This window comes from Cariama cristata, unplaced genomic scaffold (genome assembly GCF_000690535.1).
Source record: "Cariama cristata isolate BGI_N322 unplaced genomic scaffold, ASM69053v1 scaffold6139, whole genome shotgun sequence".
Lineage (NCBI taxonomy): Eukaryota > Metazoa > Chordata > Aves > Cariamiformes > Cariamidae > Cariama > Cariama cristata.
This window is the reverse complement of record NW_009636240.1, coordinates 3,853-28,542: the sequence shown is the minus strand read 5'-3', so window position 1 is coordinate 28,542 and position 24,690 is coordinate 3,853. Positions and strand designations below refer to the sequence as shown.

At 45.0% G+C, this 24,690-nt stretch overlaps 1 protein-coding gene across 1 annotated transcript in view; it reads left to right on the top strand.

The window, feature by feature from the left end:
* SLC25A26 (solute carrier family 25 (S-adenosylmethionine carrier), member 26) overlaps nt 1–23,631 on the top strand; it is an 89,153-nt gene extending 65,522 nt beyond the window's left edge. Inside the window, exons 7-10 of the mRNA XM_009707845.1 lie at nt 8,458–8,527; nt 16,688–16,752; nt 18,237–18,310; nt 23,156–23,631. Coding sequence (XP_009706147.1) covers nt 8,458–8,527; nt 16,688–16,752; nt 18,237–18,310; nt 23,156–23,252 — 306 coding nt within the window. The 3' untranslated portion in view covers nt 23,253–23,631. The remainder of the gene's footprint in view (nt 1–8,457; nt 8,528–16,687; nt 16,753–18,236; nt 18,311–23,155) is intronic.
* The last annotated feature ends 1,059 nt before the right edge of the window (nt 23,632–24,690 follow it).

The window sequence follows — 24,690 nt, the reverse complement described above, 5'->3', positions numbered from 1 at the left end:
TTGTTGTGGGTTACAGGGAGTCTAGCGCAGCTCTCTTGCTTTCACCTTGCTGCCAGGGGTGTGTAGTCTCCACTCAGATGACTATAGAACTGTGGAGCTTATCCTTTCTGTATTATCTTCTATTCTGTTCAAGCATTTTATTCAGCACTTGTAATCATCATATCTAAGTACCTACCAATAGCACATAAGTGATTTATTGTTTGTTTCATGTTTTTAATCCATAATTTTTCTCTTTTAGACCTGAGAAAAAAGACAACTTTCATTTCTGCTGTGGGGATATTGCAGAAATGCAGGGCATCAACAAAACAGAGTTTAAAAAGCCCTCACAAAATCAAGAGCCTCTGGTTAAGTTTGAGTCCAGAAACATCTTGTCAAAAATGCCTGCTTCTTATGGCTAAGTGGAAACGGTCAGCTTCCTTGGAGAACAGTGCTGTGTGTAAGATAAATCTGTCTCAGGTGAAACAAGACTCGGTCCTCTTGGGTTTTATATTTCTGCATGTTGGCTGCGCTTCAGAGCCTCTGAGAGTTACTCAAATGCAGCTGTACATAGAGAATGCTCTCTTTATAGACCAAATGTATTGTATGTCTGGAGAAAAGGCTCTGGTAGCCAGTGAGGAGGGGAGGTACAGGCAGGAGAGAAGGACATAGGTCTCAAATGAGTAGACTTGACAAACAAGAGGGGGTTTGTTTGTTTGGTTGGGTTTTTGTTTGTTTGTTTGTTTTAAGGAAAACAAACCTACTATCCTGGGAACCTTTTGTCTTTTTCATTAGACACATCTGATTCTGAGATGAGACACTTGGACGTTGCTAAGACTATATAACGTCAGGGTCAGGCTGACTTCACCCTGCAGACTCTGCGTGCCAGAGAGTCCTGCTCTTGCACACACAGCCTGTCTGGGAGGGCTGGCGCACACTGTGCTGCTCTGCTGGCCCTGGACTGGCAAGGAAAGATAAAAATCTTGGACTGCCTGTGCTCAAGGCGATGTTCTGGCTCTTCTGGCACTCAGTGGGGCCAGTATTTTGCTCTTTGTGTTGGTGCTGGGCAAAATCTAAAGCTCTTAGACTTTCTGCAGCTATCGTTAGCCCATGTGGTTTTTTTATCACTGGCTTTAGCAATAAGATGATTTTCTCAAATCTGTAAGTCTCACAAATTAACAAGTGTTTTACAAGGAGAGAGATTTGGTTGGACCTTCAGAGGCAATAGCTAGAGACAGGAAGCTGAGATACATGGGCAGGTCTCTCTTGTGGGATTTGATAATGACTGTGGTAGCATGTGATAGTGCTGTAAGATGCTGAACAAGCAGAAGAATGCTTTGATGGCTTTAAGAGAAGAGAATGGTTTGAAGAGTACACACAGGCACATTTCTACCTTGTGAAATAAGCAGGGCATCGTAGTAAAGAAAATGGGGCGAGTCCAGCCATTCCCCTTTGAGGCTGAGCAGTATCAGGAGGTTGGCTGGGTCACAACAGAAGTTCCCCATGTTGTTCCTAAACTGGTTTCTGCCCACACAATGGAGAGCAGAGTTGGGATTGGACTTACTCTTCCTTAGGCCCCTTGTTTTCTGCCGAGATTCAGCTGTCACCCCAGGCATAAGGCACTTGTTTTGAGAGGAGCAGAGCTTGGGATATGTGCTGGTGGACTGAACTATGTAGATCTGTGTGAAGGCATTGGCACCTGTACTCGTTTGCTTGGTTCTCTTGGTTCTCCCCTCCAGAGAGCTCAACTTCTAGGGGCTGGTATAGGCAGTATAGGGTGTGAACAAGTCTGGTTCGAGAGTGTGCTCAGCCTTGCTTGTAGTTGTCAGTGCAGATAAACCTTTGAGGCATACCTTGAAGCGTGCTGTGCAAAGACTGCTTGATGGGTTTCTGTGGAGAGTGAGGACTCTAATCTTGGTTGGAGCTCATTGCACCTGATTTTTAAAGTTAATAAGAATGAAAAGTTTATGGAATGCTTCTGCCCAGGCAGCTGGGGTTCTCAGCAGTAATATGTGTTTATAACTCCACCATTGAAACAATAAACCACATGCTATTTCCCTCCTAAAATTTACAGTCAAATCTGTTGCTGTTTAACAAGGTAAGTAGAAAATAGAGGAATGTAGCCAAACTGGGCCAAAAATGGCTCTTTCCCTGTTCTATAGGTAGGTGACAGCTTTCCTTTTTTCCTGGAGAAGCAGTCTAGTATTTCTTTTCTGCTGTGCTCAGCTGCATGTAAGTCAAGAGCAAATGAAACCCAGGCCCACCTTTAAACCCATTTCCTTGCAGGCAGTGTAGTAAGTGTTCTACCATACCTCAGTCCCTCTTTGAGTAACGATTGGGCTGATTTAGGGATTAAGTCCTACTTGTTAAATAACGCTAACGTGTCTGCCATTTGCTTAGGTGCTGTATCAGGAAAACAGATTTCCACGGCGGTGTTTCAAGCTGTGATGTAACTTGTGGCCAGTGCGGCTTGTGCATGCCATTAGCATAACGGCTGCATTTTTCTCGCAAAAGAACAATGTACTCAACAGCTGTTCAGCAAACAGCCCTTGCTTTATTAGTGTCACAATAAGTGTCATTCACACAGTTTTGAAGCACAGTTGAAGGAATGCTATACACCATCTGCACCAAAGAGAAAGAAACAAATGCAGTCCTTACAGCACTGCAGACATGTTTGAGAAAGTCAGATAGTCTTGGATCATCAATGAAGCATTTAAAACGGCAGAAGTAAAACAGACACACGCAGTCTATAGACACAGAGCCAGATTATGGTGCTCTTGGTCATGCCTAGACCACAAGAGTTCTCTAGAAGTTGCTGAGCTTACCAATGGCGTCTGGGGACGTTTGGTAGAATATAGCAGTAATCAATGTGAAGGGCTCACCATTTGATTCAGACACTTGCTTCTTGCTGAAGAACCTGAAGACTCTTGTAATTCTTCCATGTAATTTATTCACACAAGCCTGCATAAAGCACAGATTTGTTAGCAGGTAGTAGCAGTGCAGATGCTCAAGGAAAGCCATCCTAACTTTGAAGTGTTTTTTCAGATGGACATTTTCCTCCCCAGACACATATATATGGCCCTTTGTGCCATGGAAACTGAGTGTAGCTGGCATATGTTCTGCCTTGCCATGGGAACACTGTCTTGAAGACATTTTCTTGAACCAGACTTTTAGCACATCCATTTTGATTTACATCCAAATGGGTCACAGACATCAATGTAGTATTATATGGGGAGAAAAAGGGAATGAGATGCTTTTAACATGAAAAATACGCTGTTGCATGTAGGCCAGTTTTGTTTTCTTTCTTTCAATTTATCTAGGATTTGGGTGGGTTTAATTCTAGGGCCAAATTCGGTACTGGCATAAGTGAGCACAACTCCATTAGTGCAAATGGAGTCTCAACATTTATGTCAACAGTGAACTTAGATCATTGAATTTTTCCCATGTTTGGACTTGCATGTTTCCTGCAAGATAATATACACGTGTACTTGCACATATGCTGCACATATGCACATAAAAATTCACTGGGGAGGACATTTGGCTCTATGGTCTATGTTTGACTTTACATATAGAAACTTCAATCAGCGTATGAATTTTTTGCTTCTCCTGTAGCTAATGTGCCATGCATCGTAAGGATCAGCCATGCAGAATGCCACGTTGCGAGTAAAATACCTAGTAGCAAAGGCAAACGTGGAAGTTGCTTTTCTTTCCTCAGTCTGCAGGACTGCACATGCACACAAATCCATGTGATTAATTTGGAGAGATTTTACTCTCCTCTGTTATCATGAAGTTGAACACTGCCTTGAACAGAGGGTTATGTAGAAATACTACAGATGCTTATCATTGAATTGTAATATTTACTCAGCTGCAGGGCTCAAATTTAGTGTATGCTATGAGGTCTACTTGCTTCTTAGTGCCTGAAGAATAGCGAGGCCAAGGCAGAGATGTCTCATTCGCTGCGATGCTTCCTGCAGCGTTTGAGGTGTTGGTCTGGTCATCAGGTTTGAGAGAGATGCGAGTGTTGCACTTTCCCAGGATCACCATAGCTTAGGTGTCTTGAATATAGACCAAGACCCAGCTGCATTGGGAGCACAAAGCTGACAGATGATTTCTGCCCCAAACTTTTACTGCAAAGGTGACAGGCACGCACAGCAAAGGAGTTGTGTGAACTAGTCAAACATTATTGGGCATCTGGAGGCCAGGTGTCTACAACACGAGAAGCCCACATTTGCGGGCACCATATACTTCCCCCCTTGTATTTAAAGGCAGCGGTAATATTTTCTTTTTTGTTTGATTTTTAGATTGAAAGGCCTTTGGTATATCCTGAGTGACTTTTCCGGTGTGCCTTCTGCTTAGCAAAACAGGGTGTCCTTGTGTTCTTAGTGTCAAAAGAGCTAAATAACATTTCTGATAAGAAGTGGAGGACACTGGCCTATGGGACAGTATGAAATGGCACTCTTAGGAGTAAAAGTAAGGCTCTACCCACATATAAAACTTGACCCTTCTCTGTGAACATTATCCGTGTGAATAATTGGAAATCTGCATTCAGACTTCCCACTGTGTCCCATCCCTTGAGGACACACCCGCTGTATTGCTTTACATGGTGCGGCGATGCAGAGTGAGATTTACATATATATCACACAAAAGTGTTTACAAAAAAAATTAGCATGTGATTGAGCTGGGAAGCTGCAGAGGGCCCCAACTGTATGAGTTTCCATGCACTTCAGCCAGAAGATTTATTTCCAATTTGTTATTCATAAGGGAAGAGCGAGAGATTGGGATGGGGTCCTTTGAAGTGGAAAACAAAGTCTTCTATTCAGCCTTCAGCTTAATAGAATACACATGACACAGGCTTGGCATGGCGGCCCGCTTTCATGTAATGTGCCCCTTGTCATTTTGCTTTCCTAGGCTGTGAATACTAGTGGGAATGGGGATTGCCCTGGAAAAGTCTCTGTTATCTCCTACAGCCTTCTGCAGGAAGAGCACTGTGTAAGCAGGGGGGACTCATTTGGCGATGGTGGTGGGGAAACCAGGCTGATCCAGTTGTTGCGATTGCGTTGCTTGTAATTCCCAGTTTATGTTTCGTATTGCAAGAGTATGTGTAGAAAAAGCAGAGTAGTTGCAGGGATTCTGCAGGCATTATGCAGGTGCTTCTGCCCTCTTTGGAGGCTCTGAACAGGGAGCCCTGACCCGTGGGCTCTGAGCCTGCCTCTGACACCCCTCTTCTGTGTGACCTGAGCTCTCGCCGTAATTCCCCCGAGTGGAAAACTCTTCTGAATTTGTGCAGCGTTTAGGATGGTGAAGCATGGTCTAGGCACTGTATCACTGCAAATAACCAGCAGTGCTGTCCAGAGTCAGTGATTTGGGGTGATATGTAGATGAATCCTGTATTTCTTTCCAGGATCAAGGCCCTGGTTTTACAGTGGTCTACAAACCTCTAACAGCTTCTGTGCTTTGCCCTATGTTAGTAGTATTAAAACCCAGCACAAAAGGCGAGTGTTTTTGAAGGACTTACAAGCCCAGTTTACCACAAAGCCCTGTCAATTAGTGGGTCCGTGGGCTATGAAAGAAAACATGTGTGACCTTCAGCACGTCAGCTTGGCCCGCAGTGCAAGTGTGGTTAGAAAGAATTTGGACCAAAGTCCTGCCAGTCCTCTTGGCCTTGTTACACTTGTTCCTCTCAGCTTTCTCTGGGATGATGTCCTCGCGCCCGGCTTCCCTCTCGGTCTTCTGCATGTTCAGGTTTGGAGTTCTGGGTGAATCACCAAAATCAGAAACGGAAAGAAATGCATGAAGTCATCTCATCCTGCCCTTGCCAACACAGGATTATTCCCCACAGTACGGTCTTGAGTGCCTTCTCCAGTCTATTTTTAAATGAGAGGGCTTTCCTCTCCTCCCTAGGGAGGCTCGCTCTGCTGTTCAGTAGACCTCACTGTTGGGGAATTTTCTTCCTGTTCTCCAACCTCAATTCTCCTTTTCCCTAATTTAATCGAACTGTTCCTGGCTCCACCCTTCTAAATAATTTTCCGGATTGTATGACTGTTGCAAATACCTGTTGTCAATTTATAGGCATAACGGATGGGAATTCATCACCGTTTGCCTTGCCTGGCAAGGGCTCTTTGTGCAGAACTGTACTGGGAAGCCAGGCTTTATCAGAAACTAGATTTCAGAGCTACATGCCAAGAAATAAGAATGACCCCTTCCTACTTCTTTGGACAATCCATTAACATAAAACCCCATCATGACTGAGAATAGTTAGAGCTTCTGGCAAAGCCATGAATGTCTGTATTAATGTGCTGGTTTTCCTCTTAGTCCTCCAGCAGATCTTCCATAGTGCTAATTTAATCGAACTGTTCCTGGCTCCACCCTTCTAAATAATTTTCCGGATTGTATGACTGTTGCAAATACCTGTTGTCAATTTATAGGCATAACGGATGGGAATTCATCACCGTTTGCCTTGCCTGGCAAGGGCTCTTTGTGCAGAACTGTACTGGGAAGCCAGGCTTTATCAGAAACTAGATTTCAGAGCTACATGCCAAGAAATAAGAATGACCCCTTCCTACTTCTTTGGACAATCCATTAACATAAAACCCCATCATGACTGAGAATAGTTAGAGCTTCTGGCAAAGCCATGAATGTCTGTATTAATGTGCTGGTTTTCCTCTTAGTCCTCCAGCAGATCTTCCATAGTGCTTTTTTGCATGACAGAGGTAACTGTTCTGAGTTCTTGGGTTTAGTTGTAGATGCATAGATGTTTGGAGAATGTTTAATGAAAAAATGCAGTAGTTCTGTTTTTATCAAGTGGCTCCAGCAGTTTCTAAACACTGACTTTCAATTTGAGGTTTCTTAAGCACCTGAAGTGTTTTGAAAATGGGTTTTGAGGGTAGGATTTATGCTTTGACAATACCTAGATGCTTTGGAAGGTAGTGTCTTTTGTCTTGGGGAGTGTGTGTCCTTCATCCAGCAGGACTGAGTTGCAAGAAAACTGTGTGTCCAAATAGTGTAACTTATTCCAGGAAAGCATCTTAGAGGTTTGAAGAATTATGAATCCCTATTTATTTATTTATGGAATTAAAATCAATTTCTGCTGTGGGTGACAGCAGAATAGAAGCTCATACTGAAAACACCAGGAAAAGAATGGCTAGCATTAAAGAGACTGAAATCCCTTTAGTGCTTTTGTACAGCAGAGCTGCAGCTATTTAGCTATGGCAGGATACCAAACAACATTGTGGCTGGCCATTGTTGCTTGAACAGTTTGATTTTTAAAACATTCAACTGAAATATAACCACCAGCCAAGTTGGAAGAAGCAAATCACAAGGAGAGCATGTTAAATGAAGAGTCAGCAAATGAGGGAAACGAGTTCTGGGGTCCCAGTGGAAAGTGGCTGTATTGCAGTCCAGGAGCCCGAGAGCAATTTCTCAGCCTAGCGCAGCTATGGGGTTGCTTTTAAGAAAGTTTTATAGTATAGAAGTAACGCGGCTTTAAAAACAATGAGATAGTGCCACAGCTATAAAATAAAATTACTGATTTCTCTGCGGTAGGCCTCAGAAGGGCCATAGATCCCATCCCTTTTTGCTCAGTGCTGATCCTCACATCGTAAACGAGTAAACCTCTCCTCCAGAGAACTTCTCACGTTAAGCATTTCAGGAGATGGGAAAGGGGCAATGGAGTGGAGGAGGAGAGAACAAAGTGACCGTAGCTGGCATAATAAAAACCATCGCAGCATGCATTGGCCTGTGTTGCTGATACCGATCGGACTCGTCAAACTGTTCTGACGTGATTCTTGACAGGTGTTTTTTTAGAAGGCCCTGTTCTTGTTGGTGTTTTTCAATGTGCATGTTTAAATGATGCTGTGAGTTAATGGATTGGAGCATGGTGTGTGGGAGCAGCGGAGAGGAGAAGGGTGTGTGGTCCCTAATGACGCCAAGTGAAAAAGAGACACACCTGCTTTGGGATATAATGGGAGTGATAAGAGTAATTTCTTAACGATGGGGGGTTTTTGGGAGTGCAAGGGGAAGGGTTGGTTTGAGAAATGTAGCGGGGCAAACAGGACTTCTGTCTCGCTGTGCTGGGGACTGTTCATTTTAAAAGGGATTGTTTGCTACATCTGGGCTGAACTGATACTGGTTCTTGCATGCTGCCCCCCTGCTCAGTGTTTTGCTTTGCACTGTTTTCTTTGCCAAAAAGAAAATAAATTCGCAAAATATTTGCGAAGTTGCGTGGCCGCAGGCTTAAATACATACATATGAAATCCCTGAAAGCAATTTGCTTCAAGCCCTCCTCAGTTCCAGACATCTTTCTCACTCCATCTGCTCGTTCAAGTACACAAGTTCCTTGGGAAAAATCACTTATTACATCACTGAAAAATGCCACAAAAATAGCTTTTCACTTAAGTTCCCATCCTCGGAGTTAACTCACATGGGGATCAGATAGATTCAAACATTTAATAACTTTTTATTTTCCTTTCTCTTTAAACACAGGATCTCTGGTCATGGAAGCAGGGTCACGTGGTGGATTCTTGGCAGTCAGCGATCTGTGGAGCTTTTGCAGGTGCAAAGGATTATATGTTATACTGGGAAAGACTAAAGAAGAAAGGGGAAAATGTGCAAATCTATTAAGTACAGCAGAACAACATTCCTTTGTAATTCAAGTTTGTTTAGAAGAAAACGGATCCAGTTGTTGTTTGGAAATAGGAAAGTCAGCAAAGGAAAGAGAAGAAGAAAAAAAAAAAAAGACTCAAACAGGGTGGCTGTTTGAAAGACAACCAATTTGTTTTTGACAAATTTCTGTTACTTAAAAACCAGGGGCCTGTCAGTCAGGCTTTGCGATTATTTCAAAGTTGATTTGTAAAATCCTCATCCAGGAGAAACTTTGCTTGGGTGGGGGTTTGTGCAGCTGTCTGCTCTGAGCGCTTCCCCAGGGGTTGAAGTGATTGCAGCGAGAGGCCATGATTCACCATTCATGTGACAGCTCTGACAGCCGCCTAGATTAACTAGAGTCAGGAGAGCAGAGGCTAGCACTGCACAGCCTGGAGGCAAAAGCCTTCCGCAGCAAAAAAAAAAACCCACGAGGACGAAACATCTGGGCAATCTCCAGACACTAGAACAAGAATAAAGAATGGCAGAATACAATGCTGCACTATTTATTACCAAACAAGCCAGAAGTTAATTGAATTCCTCAGTAGGCTTCTTGCTTGATTTTAGCCTACTGTAGCTGTTTCCAAAAAAAAAGAAAAAAGAAAAAAAAAATCAATTAATGACTCATCAGTATAGCTGACAAGTTTGAGGGAGGAGAGACTCAACTGTCTTAACTACTAATCTGTTTTTTCTATTAAGAGATGGATAGCCAGAGCTTTTCCCCAAGGAGCTAAAATACGTCTTGAGATTCCAAACCAGTAACAGAATATGTGGAAAAAAAAAATTCCTGTTTAAAGAGAAATTACAGCATTTCTTGAAACAGAAGTTATCAGAAGCAAAGCTTGTTCTTTGATGACTTACAAAATCAGAGCCATTACATGTAGTTTTTTTTAAAAATAAGCTCTGTTGGGAGAATTGAAGTATTAATAGCAGCAGTATTCCGACAGAGACCAAGGCTTCATTTTGATGGGTGCTGTAACTTCATGGCTGAGAAGGTAGCGTGGCTGTAGCTGCACACAGTTTGGTAGATCAGGCATGTGAGCTGTGAGGGAATGGTTTAGGTGGAATTGATTCTGTTTTGGGGCAGAGGAGATATTTTAGATGATCTCATGTGGTCTTGTCCAGCTGTATTTTCTATGTTTATGTGATGGGAAGGGAGTTTTGTTCTCCTTAAAATTTGGTCAACTGTTTGTCTTTAAACTGACTTCATCAGATCAGTGCAAATAAAATCAAGCTATTGAAGCAGATAATTCATTTTTATTTTGAAACAAAAGAAGCTATCAGACTAAAAATGCTTTAAAATGCAATCTGTACGTCTGCAGATGTGATAGGGGATCATTAATTTAGCTCTGTTGATTTGTTTACAGTCAGATTGATACAAAAACTGCGTTCAGGCATGTTCAGAGAGCTGGAAAGGTTACCTGATTTACTGAAGGCCTTGCGGAGTAATTTCCTGAAGTCCTATTTGGTGCCTCAGTTGGAAATCTAGCCCACTGCCTCCGCTTCCTTCTCTGTATGCCTTGATTCTGACCAGTTGTGCTTGGACTTGCTTCTGTTGGTTGGATGTTCAGTAGTGTCTGCTTGCTCTCTAGCAGAAGTGCTGCAGAAGCAGCTTCCAGAGGCACAGTTGTGCATGAACACTTCACTGCCCTTTGGCAGACTCTGGGAAGACCTAACGCTTTGTGCTGGAGGAGACACGGGGGCCTGGAGCAGCATTGAGACTTCCAGGTCCATGGTGGTGGTAGCTGAGACAGTTCAGCCTGGCTGTCTTCATAGGTTCTGTTCCCCAAGCACAAATCTTTGCAAAGCTGGAATCCTATTTTGTAGATTGGGTTGTAATTGGTGATGATAAATATTCTCTGGGTTATCCTTCCAATTTCACTTCCTCCAGCCTGGTTTTCCTTCTCTGTGCTTTGTTTCCCTATGGTTTTCTTTTTACCAGCAGTATTTTAAACTTCCTTTCTCATGGGTCCTTTGAGGACCTGCTTCAAAACTCACAAGGTTCAACTCTTTGGATCAGAACCTTCCCCTTCCGTTTCCATTGCCTCCTTCTGCAGACGTGTTCGCAGGCAGGCCCTGTATTGATCTAATCTGGTACCGCATCCATTCTGTTTCACTGAAAATATTTAGCCTTTTTAATGAATAGAGGCAGTGGGAAAATAATTTCCTACTTTCTGAAGAACTGATTCCACAGTTAAAAATTATTAACTACCTACATACAGCTTCAAATGAGGGAAGAGAAAACAGGCTAAACTCTTTATCCCTTTCTTTCCACCCCAAAACAAAGCAGTCAAAACCCCAGTAGTACCCTGTAAATAAAATAAGATGGATGTGTTCATCCGAGTGATTTAAAATCATCATGTTATAAACCCTAAAAGGAGAAGATTATCTAAAAAACCACCTTTAAACAGAGATGCTGTCAAATGCCACCATGGTAGTAGTGGGATGGCGAAATCACATAGACGTGCTTTTCTCCTGTGTTCTTTGCTTGAATTCAATACTTTCTAAAAATATGTTAGAGGTCCTGAGGGGCAGGATAATAAGCTGAAACAAACTGAAAGAAAAGTCCTGTTTGGCTTCCCTTTATGGCACAGGCACACATATATGTGTGTGTCTGTGTGCGTTCGTTAGTTCCTAGCTATATCATAATTGATTATTTGGCAAAGACAGAACAAAGAGCAACAATATATTGAATTCCATCCCCAGTGCCTGTGAAATGGCAGCGATTTCAGCCAAAGTGCTGTGAGAGGCCCAACTCTTCCTTGTTGAACGCACATGTGTAAGATGTATGTATGCGATCCATGGGCTTTTTATAGAAACGTAATAGGCATGAGCATAAATATCAGAGATTTGGAATCCTCTGTGTCTCATCTGTTAATAATTTAATCCCTGGAGGCCTTGTCCAGCTTTATCATCATCTCTGGTGACTTAACTAGAGGAGATGTTTGAAGCAATCAGGGAGTGAGAGAAGGTGATATCTGCGCAGCCGGTGGGGAGGAACCTGAGGGTAGATCTAAGTGATATTATAAGCCTTATTAAGGTTTGAACCAAGCCTTGCCTCATGTCTGAGCTGTTTGGACACCAGCCTAGATTTGGGCACAGGCCTTGTATGGCTGGAGGCAGAGGAGGGAAGCATGGTCCCATGCTGCGGGCAGGCCAGGCATGATTGTGGTTGCGCTCCATACTTGAGTCTTCTCTGGGCTTAGGCTGGACCACTGCACCCCAGCCCTGCACTGCAGGCTGTCCCAGAAGAGCTTCTGGGTGGGTTTTGTGTGTCCTCCATGGAAGTGGGCTGGTGGCAAGGAAATCCTGCTGTTGGGAAATCCTTTCCTGTTGGGAAAGCAGAGTACTGCCCTGGAGCAGCAAGACAACTCCAGCTTGTCAAAGAACCTGAGTATCATAGAATCATTATGGTTGGAAAAGACCTCAGAGATCATCAAGTCCTGCTAAAGATGCCTCCTTTCTCCCTACTGTAAAAAAAAGTGTGGCTTAACATTAATAATTAATGCTCTGTGGTGACAAAGTCACTGAGAATGGACGTGCAAGTCTAGTGAATAATAAAGCACTAATGAGAGCTTTTTGCACATTAACAGGGAAGACTTCCCATCACTTTTGTTTTGATCTAATCAGCTGTGACAAGATTACACTGTGTCTAAAAACCTCTTTAACTCTATAGCTCTGAATAAATTTTTGAGTAGTTCTCAAGATTTCCCTGCAATGTCTGCTTGGACCGTGCTTCTAACCCTGAATTGGTTAAATCACTGGAAGAGCAGTGCTTTGCCTCTTGATACTTCTGCTGAAATCCAAAGAGGTTCTTGGGTCACTTTGCTCTACCATTGGCAGATGTTGTTCCCACAGTGATAAAGGACCTGAATAAACTTCCTCTTAAAAAATTTTAACATAATATCAATAAAGTAAAAGTTCAAATAAGAACAGATTAATTGAAGAGTTCTGAGAAAGACAATTTGTGAACTTGGAAATCAGTCAGTGTTAAGAGGATGGTGTGAGGTTTAATGTTGGACCTATGTGACTCAGTTTTTCAACCCAGATTTGGAATTCAGTCCTGAATCAGTGCAGAAAACAGTAATGAAGACAGGCAATAACATGGCTCAAGCTGGATTTTTTTTTTTTTTCTTTTCCTAAGGTGGGCTAATTCATACAAGGGCATTAGTCAAGCACAAGTTCCTATCTCTTGAAATGAGTTTGACCTACCCAACTGAGCTGGTTTTGGAGAAGAAAATGCCAGGGGTCTGTCCAGATGACAGAAGCACAGAATCAGAAGGAGCCCCTGTGATGGTCAGAAGCGTTCCCTGAACCTTTTAGAAAGGGTGAGGAGAAGTTTCAACGCTACAGAAAAAAAAAAAAAGATACAGGGACTGAAGAAGAACTTGTCTTCCTCCCTTCATAGGATCTTATTTGAGGAGTGTTCAAAGAACCTGTGAAACATTTTCCTGTAGCAGCAGCAGCAAATTCTGCAGGCAGCCACCTTACTGCACGGACCTAGGGTTATGTATTGTTCTCAGGTGAACTATTTCACTTTGTTCTGATGCTTCTCAATTTTATTTGCGTATGACAGCTAAAAAGCATAGGAAATGCCAGCGGGAACCTAGGGAATATTTTAAGTCTTCAAGACTTTTTACTGTTGTTGCCAAATAAAGGTAAATCAGTCTCTGCAGATGTCTGTCACTAGCACTTGCATCAAGAACTGGGTACTGGGAAAGTGTGAGTAGCAGAGGGATTTTCTGTTTAACACCCTGAGCTTGGTAAAGTTTAGCTGCTCAGCTGACTTGTGAATATACAGTGTCCTTTGTAACTTCTTGGGAGACAGGTGATGAGTTTTCCACTACTGCATGAAGTTTTATTTTCCCAATAGAGGAGTTTATCACTCTCCTAGAAGTATTAACAAGCCAAGACCTTTCTCCCATGTAAAAATCCATCTTTATGCCGACTTGCTGAGCCCAAGTCATCACCAGATCCTTCTAGGGCAAAGGAGAAAGGAGCCGTCTCCAGGAGTGAGTTGGTGAGTCTGTAAGTCTGGGCACAGACTGGCTGCAAAGGTGCCTTTTTCTCTGTCAGCTCTGCAGAGAAGCTGGAATGATTCGGAGTGTAAGGCTGGATGTGTTTGGGCCTTTCTTGCCCACCTGATACTTTGATACCTGCTTTTCCTGGTTGCTGACTAGTTGAGCAGACTCCAGCCTCATGTGGCAGCTCTTGGAGGATTCAGTAACAGCAGGGATAGACTAAAGGACAGATTTAAAGATCTGTTGGACCTTACTGTGTATTAGTGCAGTGCACAGCCCTCCTATTTTGAATGAGTAAGCTCTGGCTGTACTAGTTTGTATCTGTTATATTAATCTGACAATTGGAAACACTTGTGTTTTAAGTTCCTTTACCCAGCTAGATTAGGTGGGACTGAGCAGTACCTCGCTGGCACTGTAGCCTGTTCTTGGATGCCTGTGTACTAACGTTGAAGAGGTCGCTCTAAAATTACCCTGGATGTTTAGGGTTAAGGCTGGAGCAAATTCATTTTGCCAGACTCACTGCCTTTAATAAAATGCAGTTCCTAACAAATGCTAGCTTTAATCTTGTGTTTTTGTCAAGCACATACAAACTTGCATTTATTTTAGCCACTATCCTGCTGCTTGTTGTGCTTATGAAGCATTTTATTGTTGCTGTTGTCATTCTAAATTGATTGGCAAATCTGTACCAAATACTTCCCGGTGATGGAAGAAGAAACATTGAAACGATAATAACAAAACAGTCTGAAAGATGTTAGCTGGGGAAAAAATGAAAACCAATCAGCCTTGATTAAACCTTACAGATAAGAATTTCGGAACTTTGTATCAGGATAAATTGTGTTTGTTCTAATCAGTCTATCAACCAAGACTGAAACTTCTACCAATAAGAAATTGTTAGGAAGAAATGTGTAAAAAAATTACTGGGATCTGATAAGGGAAATAAGTTACTCTGACTAAAGCGTTACCGTCAACTCTATAGCTGAGTGATGCATTGAGATTTTTTTGCTTGATACAGGCATGACAGCCATGTGGTTCACTGTTTAATTTTATCTTGGTCTGTGGGCAAAAGAAGGGCTTCTACATCCAGACTTGTAAAGCCACTATTTTCCATGGAGTTTATTTTTACTGTTCTAAAAATACATTGCTGACATGAGTACCAAAATTTCTATCCAGCCCATCCTCTCAAAGCCTTTGGGTCACTTACTCAAAACTGGCTCAGAATAAAAAGATTTTTGACCTTAAAGATGGTCCAAGAATGGGCTGGAATTTAGTTTAACTTGCTCATAGTTTCTGCTTTGGCTTCTTGAATACAACCCATTTTTCTGCCTTTTAGTGAGGTATCACTGCTAGAAAGCTTCCGGCAGAATCAACCGGATGGGCCGACCTTACGTGAGCAGAAGCTGCTCCTAAACAAGCTGTTTTGAGCTGTTCGCTAACTCGGCTTGCCTGCTGTTCTTGTTTGAGATCCAGGGGCCTGCACATGTGCCTTACTGCAGGTCCTGAACTGTCATGGGACATTCCTTAATTAACTGTAAGAAGTCAACGTAGGATGCCAGCTGGCCCAACCTCCTTTCTGACATAAAGCAGGGTTTTAATATGTTAAAGCGAAGGTGGTTGAGAGAGGGAGAGAGAGATGCAGGTAAAAACACAAGCCAGTGGGGAAGATAGAATATTTTTTTTCCCATTACTTTACAGATTTTAGAAGTGCTTTTCCCCTCTCCCATCCCAAGAAAAGAGAGATCAATTTTTCTACATTCCATAAAACTTGGAACAGAAAATAGATTATTTTTAGCTTATTCCCTGGGTGCTGTGTAGGCTTCAGTCTTTGGAGTCACTTTGTTCCCTGCTGTAGGAGATACAGCATTTATATAAGCTCCAAAAGAAAAAAACAGAAGGAAGAAAAAAAAAGAGACATTTCGAACAAAACTCTCTTTTCTTCCCCTCTTTCTTCCCCTTTCTTTCTTCACTTACTGCTGGGCTTCTCCTGAGTTCTAAAAGTTTCCTTCACTTTGGCTCTTCCTCAACATGTATTACTTGCTTGAAATATTGTGAACAGAGGAGGAAGAGAGAGAGTTAATTTTAGGATGGGGAAATAAGACAAAGGGAATAAGATCCTGGGAGAAAAAGCAGCAAAGCTGGTCCCTGGATAGCACAAGAGGCCAGGCTGTAGCCACAGGGTTACGATGTGGAGACAGACAAATGCACGTTTGTGGGTGAGACACGCAGATGGATAAGCTGAAGATTTCTGGCTTTCAGGAGGAAAGCCACAGCTGAGCTGGCTGCTCCAAGTGAAAGTAATGAGCTCCAAGGGTGAAATTTGGGAGTGATTAGAGAAAATAAAAATGCCTATGAGGAGAAGATGGCGCTTGTGGCAGCAGACTTCTGATAATTTCCGAAGACCCTTGGGCAGCTTCACATTGTTGTTATCCAAAATGAAGCTGATTTCATTCGTTGGAGATGAGCTCTGTCCCAAACACTGGCTTGTTTTTTTTCCTTGAAACAGCATCCCAGGTCTAACTGTTGAAATCCAGATCCAGTCTGTCTGTATCTTGTGGATAGATTTGCCCCTGAAGCAAGTGTGTTTCAGATGCGGAGCGTCTTTCGTCTCTATCTTTCTAGCATTTGAATGGTCAGACTTTAATTCTCAAGGAAGAACACGATGTCTGTGACGAGCTTATTTTCCCATCTCTGCAAATGAGTAAGCAGGTTTTTCTTTTCAGACTTGTCTGTAGATGTTGGAAGTAGAATCCGTTATCCTTATGACCTTCGTATGTTTACGTACGTACAGAGTTCAAAACAAAAGGACAGTAATCTCAGTGGAGATGTTTGGATTTACAGTTAGCTAACATAAAGCTGTTTCCTTAAGTCAACACACAGGAATAAAATGCTCTATGTACAGACCTTTGACAAACGTACCTGGACTCTGACGTGAGGAAACATGCTGTAGGCATTAAAAATGGAGCAGTGTTGACCACAGCCATGGGAGTTATAGGCAGTGTGGTATTCATATTCACCCAACAATGTCTCACTTGTGTTTGGTATTTTAATTTTCTCAGGTGGATTTGCAGCTGCAGTCACCACACCTCTCGATGTAGCGAAGACGAGAATTATGTTGGCAAAGGTAAGAGCGAAGGAGGCCAGCAAACACGCAGGTGAATGTCTTGGGTAGTTCCAGAGTTTCTGTATGGTCATTACAGAATGAAATCCAGCACCTATTAATAATGTTTTCTGCTCTTGTCCTCGAAGGCAGGATTAGATGTGAACAGGTACTGCCGGCAGAACTAATGAAATCGTTGTGTTACTTTCCTTGAATTACCCTTCTGGTCTTTTCCCAAAGGGGCTGTCTGAGAAGCGCTTGTGCTTGTGCTTGTGCTAGACTTCCAGAGTCTCATGCGGTGTCTTCAGGAGAAAATCTTTGCAGAGTCAGACATCCAAAGTTAAACTGCCAGTCAGGGGTTTATTCCTCTGTTGTTTTGATAACTGTTGGGCTTGAGTGTGTGTCTGTGTCTTTTCTGAGGAGGGCTTGTCACTGCATTTTCTGTCCTAAAATTTTAAGCCATGGAGATTGTGATGGCTTACATCTGCCAACCAGAGCAGAAGGAAGATGGCTTGTAAGATCAGTAAGTTTAGTAAGTAGATAAATTGCTAGTAAGTCTAGTGTTCCCATCATCATCTGACTGACCCAGACCAGAGCTAAGCAGCCACATAACTGAAAGTCCTCAGCAGGTGGATATTGCTAAAGCCTTTCCCTGCCCTGAAAAGAACTGTTGTGCTGGCAAAGGTCAGGCATCTTGGAGTTTCGATGGGTGGTTTTTACCCTGTTGCTCGTGTCCCTCAGTATGGGGATGTTTCTTGTTGATGACATGCACCTCCCCAGCCAAGTCACGCACATCTGTGCTCACCATGTTGCTATGTTGCGTATCTCTCATTGCTGGGTGTTGTACCTGCTGCAGCTTCTTTGCCTTTGGATAATGTGGGTGATAAAACTGTAAGAACTGGGGTTTATTTATGTCTGCTGCTGGCTTGAGCAACCAGGTCAGCATTGGTAAGGGAATGATGATGCTTTGAGGTGTTCTGAGACCATTCAAACCGCATCTTTATATTAGTCATCTACACTAACTAGATCACACATGTAATTTAATTGTCTGTAGTCCTGCTGTTTGTCCTCTGTTTTACACTCAAGGCAATTTTCACATGCAATACACTACTCATGTTGGGTTTTAAGTAAATCTCAGGGCTGCTGTCCTCTTGCAGCGAGCAGCAAAATCACTTGTTGATGCTTTGAGAGTGTGTTTTTATTAACGTCTTACTCGTGTCAGCTGTTTGATGTAGAACTGAGTGTAGTACAGAAGGAACTGGATACCCAGTTCTGAACTAACCACCTTGGTGACCTTGGAGTGATCGTTCTGTTCTTCTGTGCCTCTGTTTCCCTTTCTGCCCTTTGCTTCATCCCTGAAGACAAGGAGCTTTTGCCTGTGTCTGGGTAAGGAGGTCATTAGGATGTCTGTAATCCCTATAATGTAGCACTAACCAGGGAGAGAGAGATCAGTAAATAACTAAACCTCTCAGCCAAGAGTTTCCAATCTCTTTCTCTCTGTGGTGCAGGCTGGTTCCAGCAACGCTAGCGGGAATGTTCTGGCCGCTCTCAGTGACATCTGGAGGACACAAGGCCTGTCGGGGTAAGGACATGCTACATCTCAGGTGTTGCATCTCTGTGTGTGTCAGGGGGCAGGAGAGGATGGGATGGTCTGCTTATATTTAAATACTGTCATAGAGAAAAGTCTTTCAATTGCTGTACACGTGACCAGGGAGCAGCTGTCAGGTAGATAAGAACAAGTCCTTCCAGGGAGGTCTGGTGTCCTCATTTTAGCACTGGCTGGGAGCAATGTCCAGGGAAGAGCACAGAAATGGGGCATTACTGGGAGTATACCTATGGTACCATCTCTAAGCTTAGCTCCAGGCTTTAGAGAAGAGGGTGGCTTTGTGTTTAATAGCCTACGATGGACTTTTCTCTGTGAATGTGTGCATTTGTGTTTTGTATGCATTTAAACTTCAGGCATGCACATCTTGTGGCAGTGAGTACCACGGTTTCATCTTGAGGTGTGTGAATCACCCCTCCTGAGATGTCAGGGAAGCCCAGCATAGGAGCCATGTGTCCCTTGTGGACAGTCTTCTCCTCCTCCTGGTAATTTCGTACCAATCTGAAAATGCAAGCAAGGTCTCCTCTGTTCCTTTATATTCACACTGCGAAGTGTGATGGGAGCAGGCGACGCCAGTGTGGTGCTGGCAGTAGGGACAAGCTGAAGCAGAAGGAGAGGAGCTGTGTGCTCCCTGACTTGTCCTTGGAGTCTCCCGTCGGGTCTGGGCTTGAGCACATGCCTGCTTGGACTTCTCCCGTGAGGCAGTTGTTGCAAAAATGCAAGTTTTCTGAGACAGGCTTGAGTGCAAAGAATAAGTCTGAGCAGCTGCAGACCAGCTCTCCAGTAGCTTTCCTGCTGTGGCCTGAGCACAGAAATGTTCTGGGCTTTCCTCTGACCAGCTGTGGAAGTCTGGGGTGATGTCGATCCAGGGTCTTAACAGCCTCACTTTACCCAGTCCCGAGACAGAGAATTGCTCTTCTGACCTCAGGGTTGTGGTGTGAACACAAAGTCCTCTGCTAGTGTTTGTGGAACATTTTGAGGTGTCAGCGAGTTTATAAATTATTGATTTTTACAGACACCTGCTTCGTTTATGCTACCTTGCCCTTTTTGAGTGCGTGATTCATACCAGTTGTTGGCCGCTTGCAGTGAATGTGTGTCTGAGGTTCAGCCTGTGCTTCCCTCAGTAGGGCTTGTGTCCTACCTGCCCTTGACCTGGAAGAGAAACAGAGGGTTTTGGGGAAGCTTTACTTGGGGCTTTTCATTGTAATTTCTCATAGCTCTTTAAACCACTTGATGTGGCCGATACTTTCAGGGTGCTGTTTTAACATTTGTAAACTGTTGCTCAAAGCAGCATGCACATCGCACCTTTGTGAGAGACAGTTTTCTCTTAACATCTGATCTCTGCTCACCCAACTAATAAAAGTTCAATCCTCTTTCTACACATGTGGGAAATAATTCAAAACAAATTGCAGGAAGTTCCTGAACACCGATTCCAGGAAGATGTCCAGCTGTGCCCCTGGGCAGTGCTCAGAGATGGGTTTTCTCAGGTTTGCTCTCTGAGGTGACGAGGTGATGTGACAGTGGATGAGTTTTGAGTCCTACGTGGTTTGGTGGGCTGTTTTGAAAAGGACTGGAAGAAGTGAGGCCACGTCTGTTGCTGATGGCAGCTGAGCTCTGAAGGGTGTGAAGAGGCTGGGGAAAGGGGGAGGTTTCCCCAGCCAACAGCAGAAAATCAAAATGTATATTTGTGTTCTTTTCAGGGTGTTTCAGCAGAGCCCTTTTCTAAACAACGCAAAATTAAATTCTGCCTAAAGATAGTATCCGTGGACTAGGACCAAAGGGAACACAATTCAATTGAAATCAAAACAATAAACAATCTGCAGGAAAAGTAACGTGTAAAGGAGGCCAAGCTGCATCAGCTGCAAGGGAAAGGAAGAAAGTCTTGGGAAAAATAAACTCAGAGGCTGCCATGCCTGCTGCCAATTATAAATCTATTAATCAAAAACAATAAAAATGTCGGCCTTTTTTGGCCAGTTGCAACATGAAATGATTTACGACTCCTCTAATAAATCTCGTACTTGAAGAGGAGGAATTCTGAGGGCAGAAAGACGCATTGCTTATTGTCACCTTATTAAAACCAGAGCGCAGGGCTCAGCTTCCTGGTCTGCACCTAGTAAATCCCTCTGCTTCACGCCAAGAAATTTCACATCCCTTTCTGTCTGGGGAGAGCCAGGCCTGTGGCAGGAGGTAGGATAGGGATGGGGTGAGCGGATCTCTGTGCCTCTTTGCTCTTGCCAGCTGGGTAGACAGGCCATTCCCATGAAAGCAGGTTTACATCTTGTCCGACTGCTTTTCATGTAAGTAGGTGGTGGCATTTGAAAGGTGTGGATGGAGCTTCACAACTCGTTGGTGAGAAAGACGAGGGTTAATTAACTGATAAATCTGGTGACATGGCTTGTCCCAGCTTGTGTGTAGATGGGGACAGAGCTAGCGGTTTGCATCAGGCATCCCGTTCCTCAGCTGGGCTTCCCGGTTGGGCTGGATGTGGCAGGGCAGGCACCAACCACACCGCTCTCCGGAGCCAGATCTCACTGATGCGAGTGGTGAAAGCAGCCCCTGTACCCAGGGCTTGCTGCTTTGCAAAACACAAGCTGCCCACAGGAGTGAGCTCAGGGCAAAGCTGTAGTCGGACAAAAGCGGTGTTTTTTCTCAGCGTGGCTGCCTCTTTGGTCCAGAGCGTAATATGGAGGTTTTGTGGTCAATCACATGGTGCCTTTGTCAGCGCCAGCCTCTCTATGCTGTGTCCAGGCCCTGCAGTGCCTTTTCCAAAGGGTAACTTCAGGCATCCTAGTTAGTCTCTTTTGAGAAAGAATTTGCTTTGGGTTGCTGAGTTGTTGCCCAAAAATGTCGCCTTTGCTGCTGGAACCGTAGAACTGGGTGTATTGCTGGGCTGGGAACCCTGAAACAAAAAGCTGCATCCCAGAGGGCATGAACATGGCTTGGGAGGGCACACGTTGCGGGTTTAACACCTGCAGCCAGCTGTTTAGATCATTTAAAAATTATTCCTGAATTTGTGACTCCTGCTGAGCCGTTCCGTGCACGGCTGGGGAGAGCACGATGTGTCTGTACCTGAAAGCCTGCGTTTGGCCTTTGCCAGTCCCTGACCTTCTGTGTGATGGTGAGAAGGTGGGGGTGAAGCCCTCCAGCCCTCTGTGCTGGATCCGACCAGTAACTGAGGGAGTTGCTTAAGCAAAAGGGAAAATCCAGGCAGGGAGAGAGGAGTGGCAGGGTGCCAGGTGAAATCTGTGCAAGCAGATAGGAAATACAAATAGACAGCAGGCCGGTGCCCACCGGAGCAGTTTCTGATGGGGCCAGCAGAAGAAAACCCACAATTTATCATTTGCTGATGAGGGCAGGTGTAACCCAGGAGGAACCAGTTTGGATCAGGCCTGTAGCAGAGCTCAGCCCTCCGGATCCGGGGCAGCCTTGGAGCCGTTCAGCTCAGCCTTCCTGCAGAAGGGAGCCCATGGGGGAAAGGTGGATGGGAGAGACCACGGGTGGCAGGTGGGAAAGGGAAACAGGGGGGAGCAGGGCTGGGATTCTTGGAAGTGATGGTTAGTAATAGAGGTTGCCAGGGATGCAGCTTCTGGGTAACTCAGTTATCTGCCCCTGTTTGTGTAATAGCTGTGTCTCGAGTGGGCTGTTCTGTAAATGAATGTCTGCCACTGCTCCCGTAATGAGGGCTGCCTAATTTGGCAGGAGAAGGATGGTGTGCGTTTCGAGAGCGATGCACCGTAGGATTTACCCTATCAGCGCTCTGTCCATACATGCCTTGTACAAATTACTCTTTTTAAAAGCTGTCATTATGGTAATAGACCCAATTGCTGTCTAGTAAAGCCATAAAATGTTTCCATCTGCCTGTGTGCTCCAGGCTCCTTAGCAAAGCTCATTACAACGAAAACCAGAGTTATTGCAGCCAGAGGTTTCCCCAGCGCAGCGTGAGTAGCCGGGTGCAGGCAGGGAGCAGAGGGCTCCTGAGCAACCCCGGGGTTGTGCGCATCTCCTGTGCGGCCAGATCTCAGTGGGAATTACACCCTGTCCTGCTGCGGACGTACTCCTAGCAGGGACCACGCAGTGTTTGGAAGAAGCCCAGGACAGCCAAGGTCCCTGCAGAGCTCAGCCAGATTGTGCTGTGAAGGGCTCCCAGTGTGCAGGCGCTAGATCAGCGGGGGGATGCCAAACAGATTCGAGCCTAATGTTTAATCCTCGCTTGCAACGAAGGAAGCCTGTAATCCTCTGGGAGGATACACTGGCCTATCCTGAAGTTGTTAAACTAACTATGAGCTTAGGTGTGTCGAGCAATTGGCTTTGCACAAGTTTCCTGTTAACTTAGAAGAACCATTAGGATCAGGCACCGAAAAATTGTTGTGGCTGAACGTGCAGCCGTTCCTGGTCCCTGTGGTGTGTTACTGGGAATGAGCTGCTGCGGTGAGCGGGGCTGTCTCTGCGGTGGGAGTTCCTCCTGGCAGAGAGAGGGGGGTCCCTTTGCCGAGGCTGGATGTGGGAGGCGGAGGATGGGATGCTTCCCATCTCTCTGCAGCCCTTCATGGGGATATGTCTGAGCTCCCCTTTCCACAACATGGCCTATAGCCTCCTGCACCTTTGCTTCTGCACCTGAGGAGTGTGGAGAGGGGTTAAAAATCACAAGGCTTGGGAATACTCTGTTAGGGAAGTCCAGACAGGTTCCGTCAGTGAGCAGTGGGGTGGGATTTAAGAAAACAGCGAGAGAATTTTTCTTGGCTTTGTTTTCCAAAGCCCCTGCAGCCAGCCGTGCAGCATCCGCTCTCCGCTCATCCTCTGAAACAGCCTTTCCTTTGCCTTCAGCTTGTTCGCAGGTGTTGTCCCACGGATGGCAGCCATCAGCCTGGGAGGCTTCATCTTCCTGGGGACATATGAGAAGACTCGCCAGCTGCTGCTCTGACCCAGCCGGGCCGATCCTGCCAGTTGCCACAAAAGAGCTGGAGAAACCGTGGAGTTGGAGGAGGAGTCCGCTCTCAAAGGCAGCCTTCCTCCTGCTGCCCCTTCGCTGTGCTGCAGCAGCTGTTCAGCAGCCTGAGAGCCGCTTTCACTGTTAAAGAAAAGTAAATCCTCCAATAATCTAATTTCCCAAACATGAAATTTTCCTGCATGGAAAGTGAGTGAGGTCATTGTGAGAGTCGTGCCAAAAAAGTAATGTTTGGGGGGTAAACAGCTAATTACGGTGGCTGAGAAAGGCGTTATTAGAACTCCTGCAAGGGGAAACGTTTTGCAAACCTCCAGCTCGTGGGCTGAGCGGGGAGGCTGAAATAAAGCGAGTTTTCATAATTCAGTGGCACCTGCCTCATAATGTGGGGAGAGTTTTACTGGTCGGGGAAGGGGCCGATAGAGTTACAGCCTGCTGCCCTCCAACAGCACTGAAAGTATTCCAGGTTGGGAGCGCTCTTTGTAAAAGACAACAATCCATTTGTTTCTGATTTGAGCTGTATTTGTGGAAGTTTATATTCCTGTTTATATCTACAGGTGCTCAGCAAGCATTCCTGTGTGGTAGCCAGTGCAGCTTTATTAATTAGACTCACATTTCTCCAGTAAAAGCACAGGCTTGTGTTACTTTACAGCTGTGCTCGTGCAAAGACATGCAGCTCTGCCTTCTTTTGGTTTTCCTCCCTCAGCAGCTGAAGGAGCAGGAGGTTGGAAATGCTGAAGGCCAGGAGGGAGGCTGCGAAGGCGAGGCAGTGAGAACGCACAAGGTCTCCTGCCGACGTACGGATGGATCCTGAGGGCTCTCAGGGGGCTGCTGGCAGAGCGAGCAAACCGCTGCTGCTGCTTTCGCGTTAGGAAACAGAAGCTGCGGCGGTTGAAATGGTGCAGGGATGTGCTCAGTGAAAAGACTTTATTGAAATTACTCAAAATTGTCACCAGTGCCTGAGGTGGGGGGCCCCAAGTTTACACCAGCGACTTGGCTAAGCGGTGCTTGAAAATGTTGAGATGTGGAGGGTGTCTGTGTGGGGATGCCTGGGCTGGCAAAGCCAAGCTGCCGCAGTGAGCGCCTTCGGCATGGGCTGAAAGGCTCCTCCGCAGGACTTGCCAGCGCAGTGGGGTAAGAGGGGCCGGGTCAGGCCGTGGCGGTTCACATGTTTGCCCTGGGCCCGGCCATGATGCTCAGAGGTCGAGGGGCTCCTTGCACTTGGGGGTGAGGAGGTGGGTGCTTGTGCTGAGCAGGGTGATGTGTCTCAGGACTCATCCTGGCCTGCATCACGAATAGTGTGACCAGCAGGACCAGGGCAGTGATGGTCCCCCTGTACTGGGCACTGGTGAGGCCGCACCTCGAGTGCTGTGTTCAGTGCTGGGCCCCTCACTACAAAAAAGACCTTGAGGTGCAA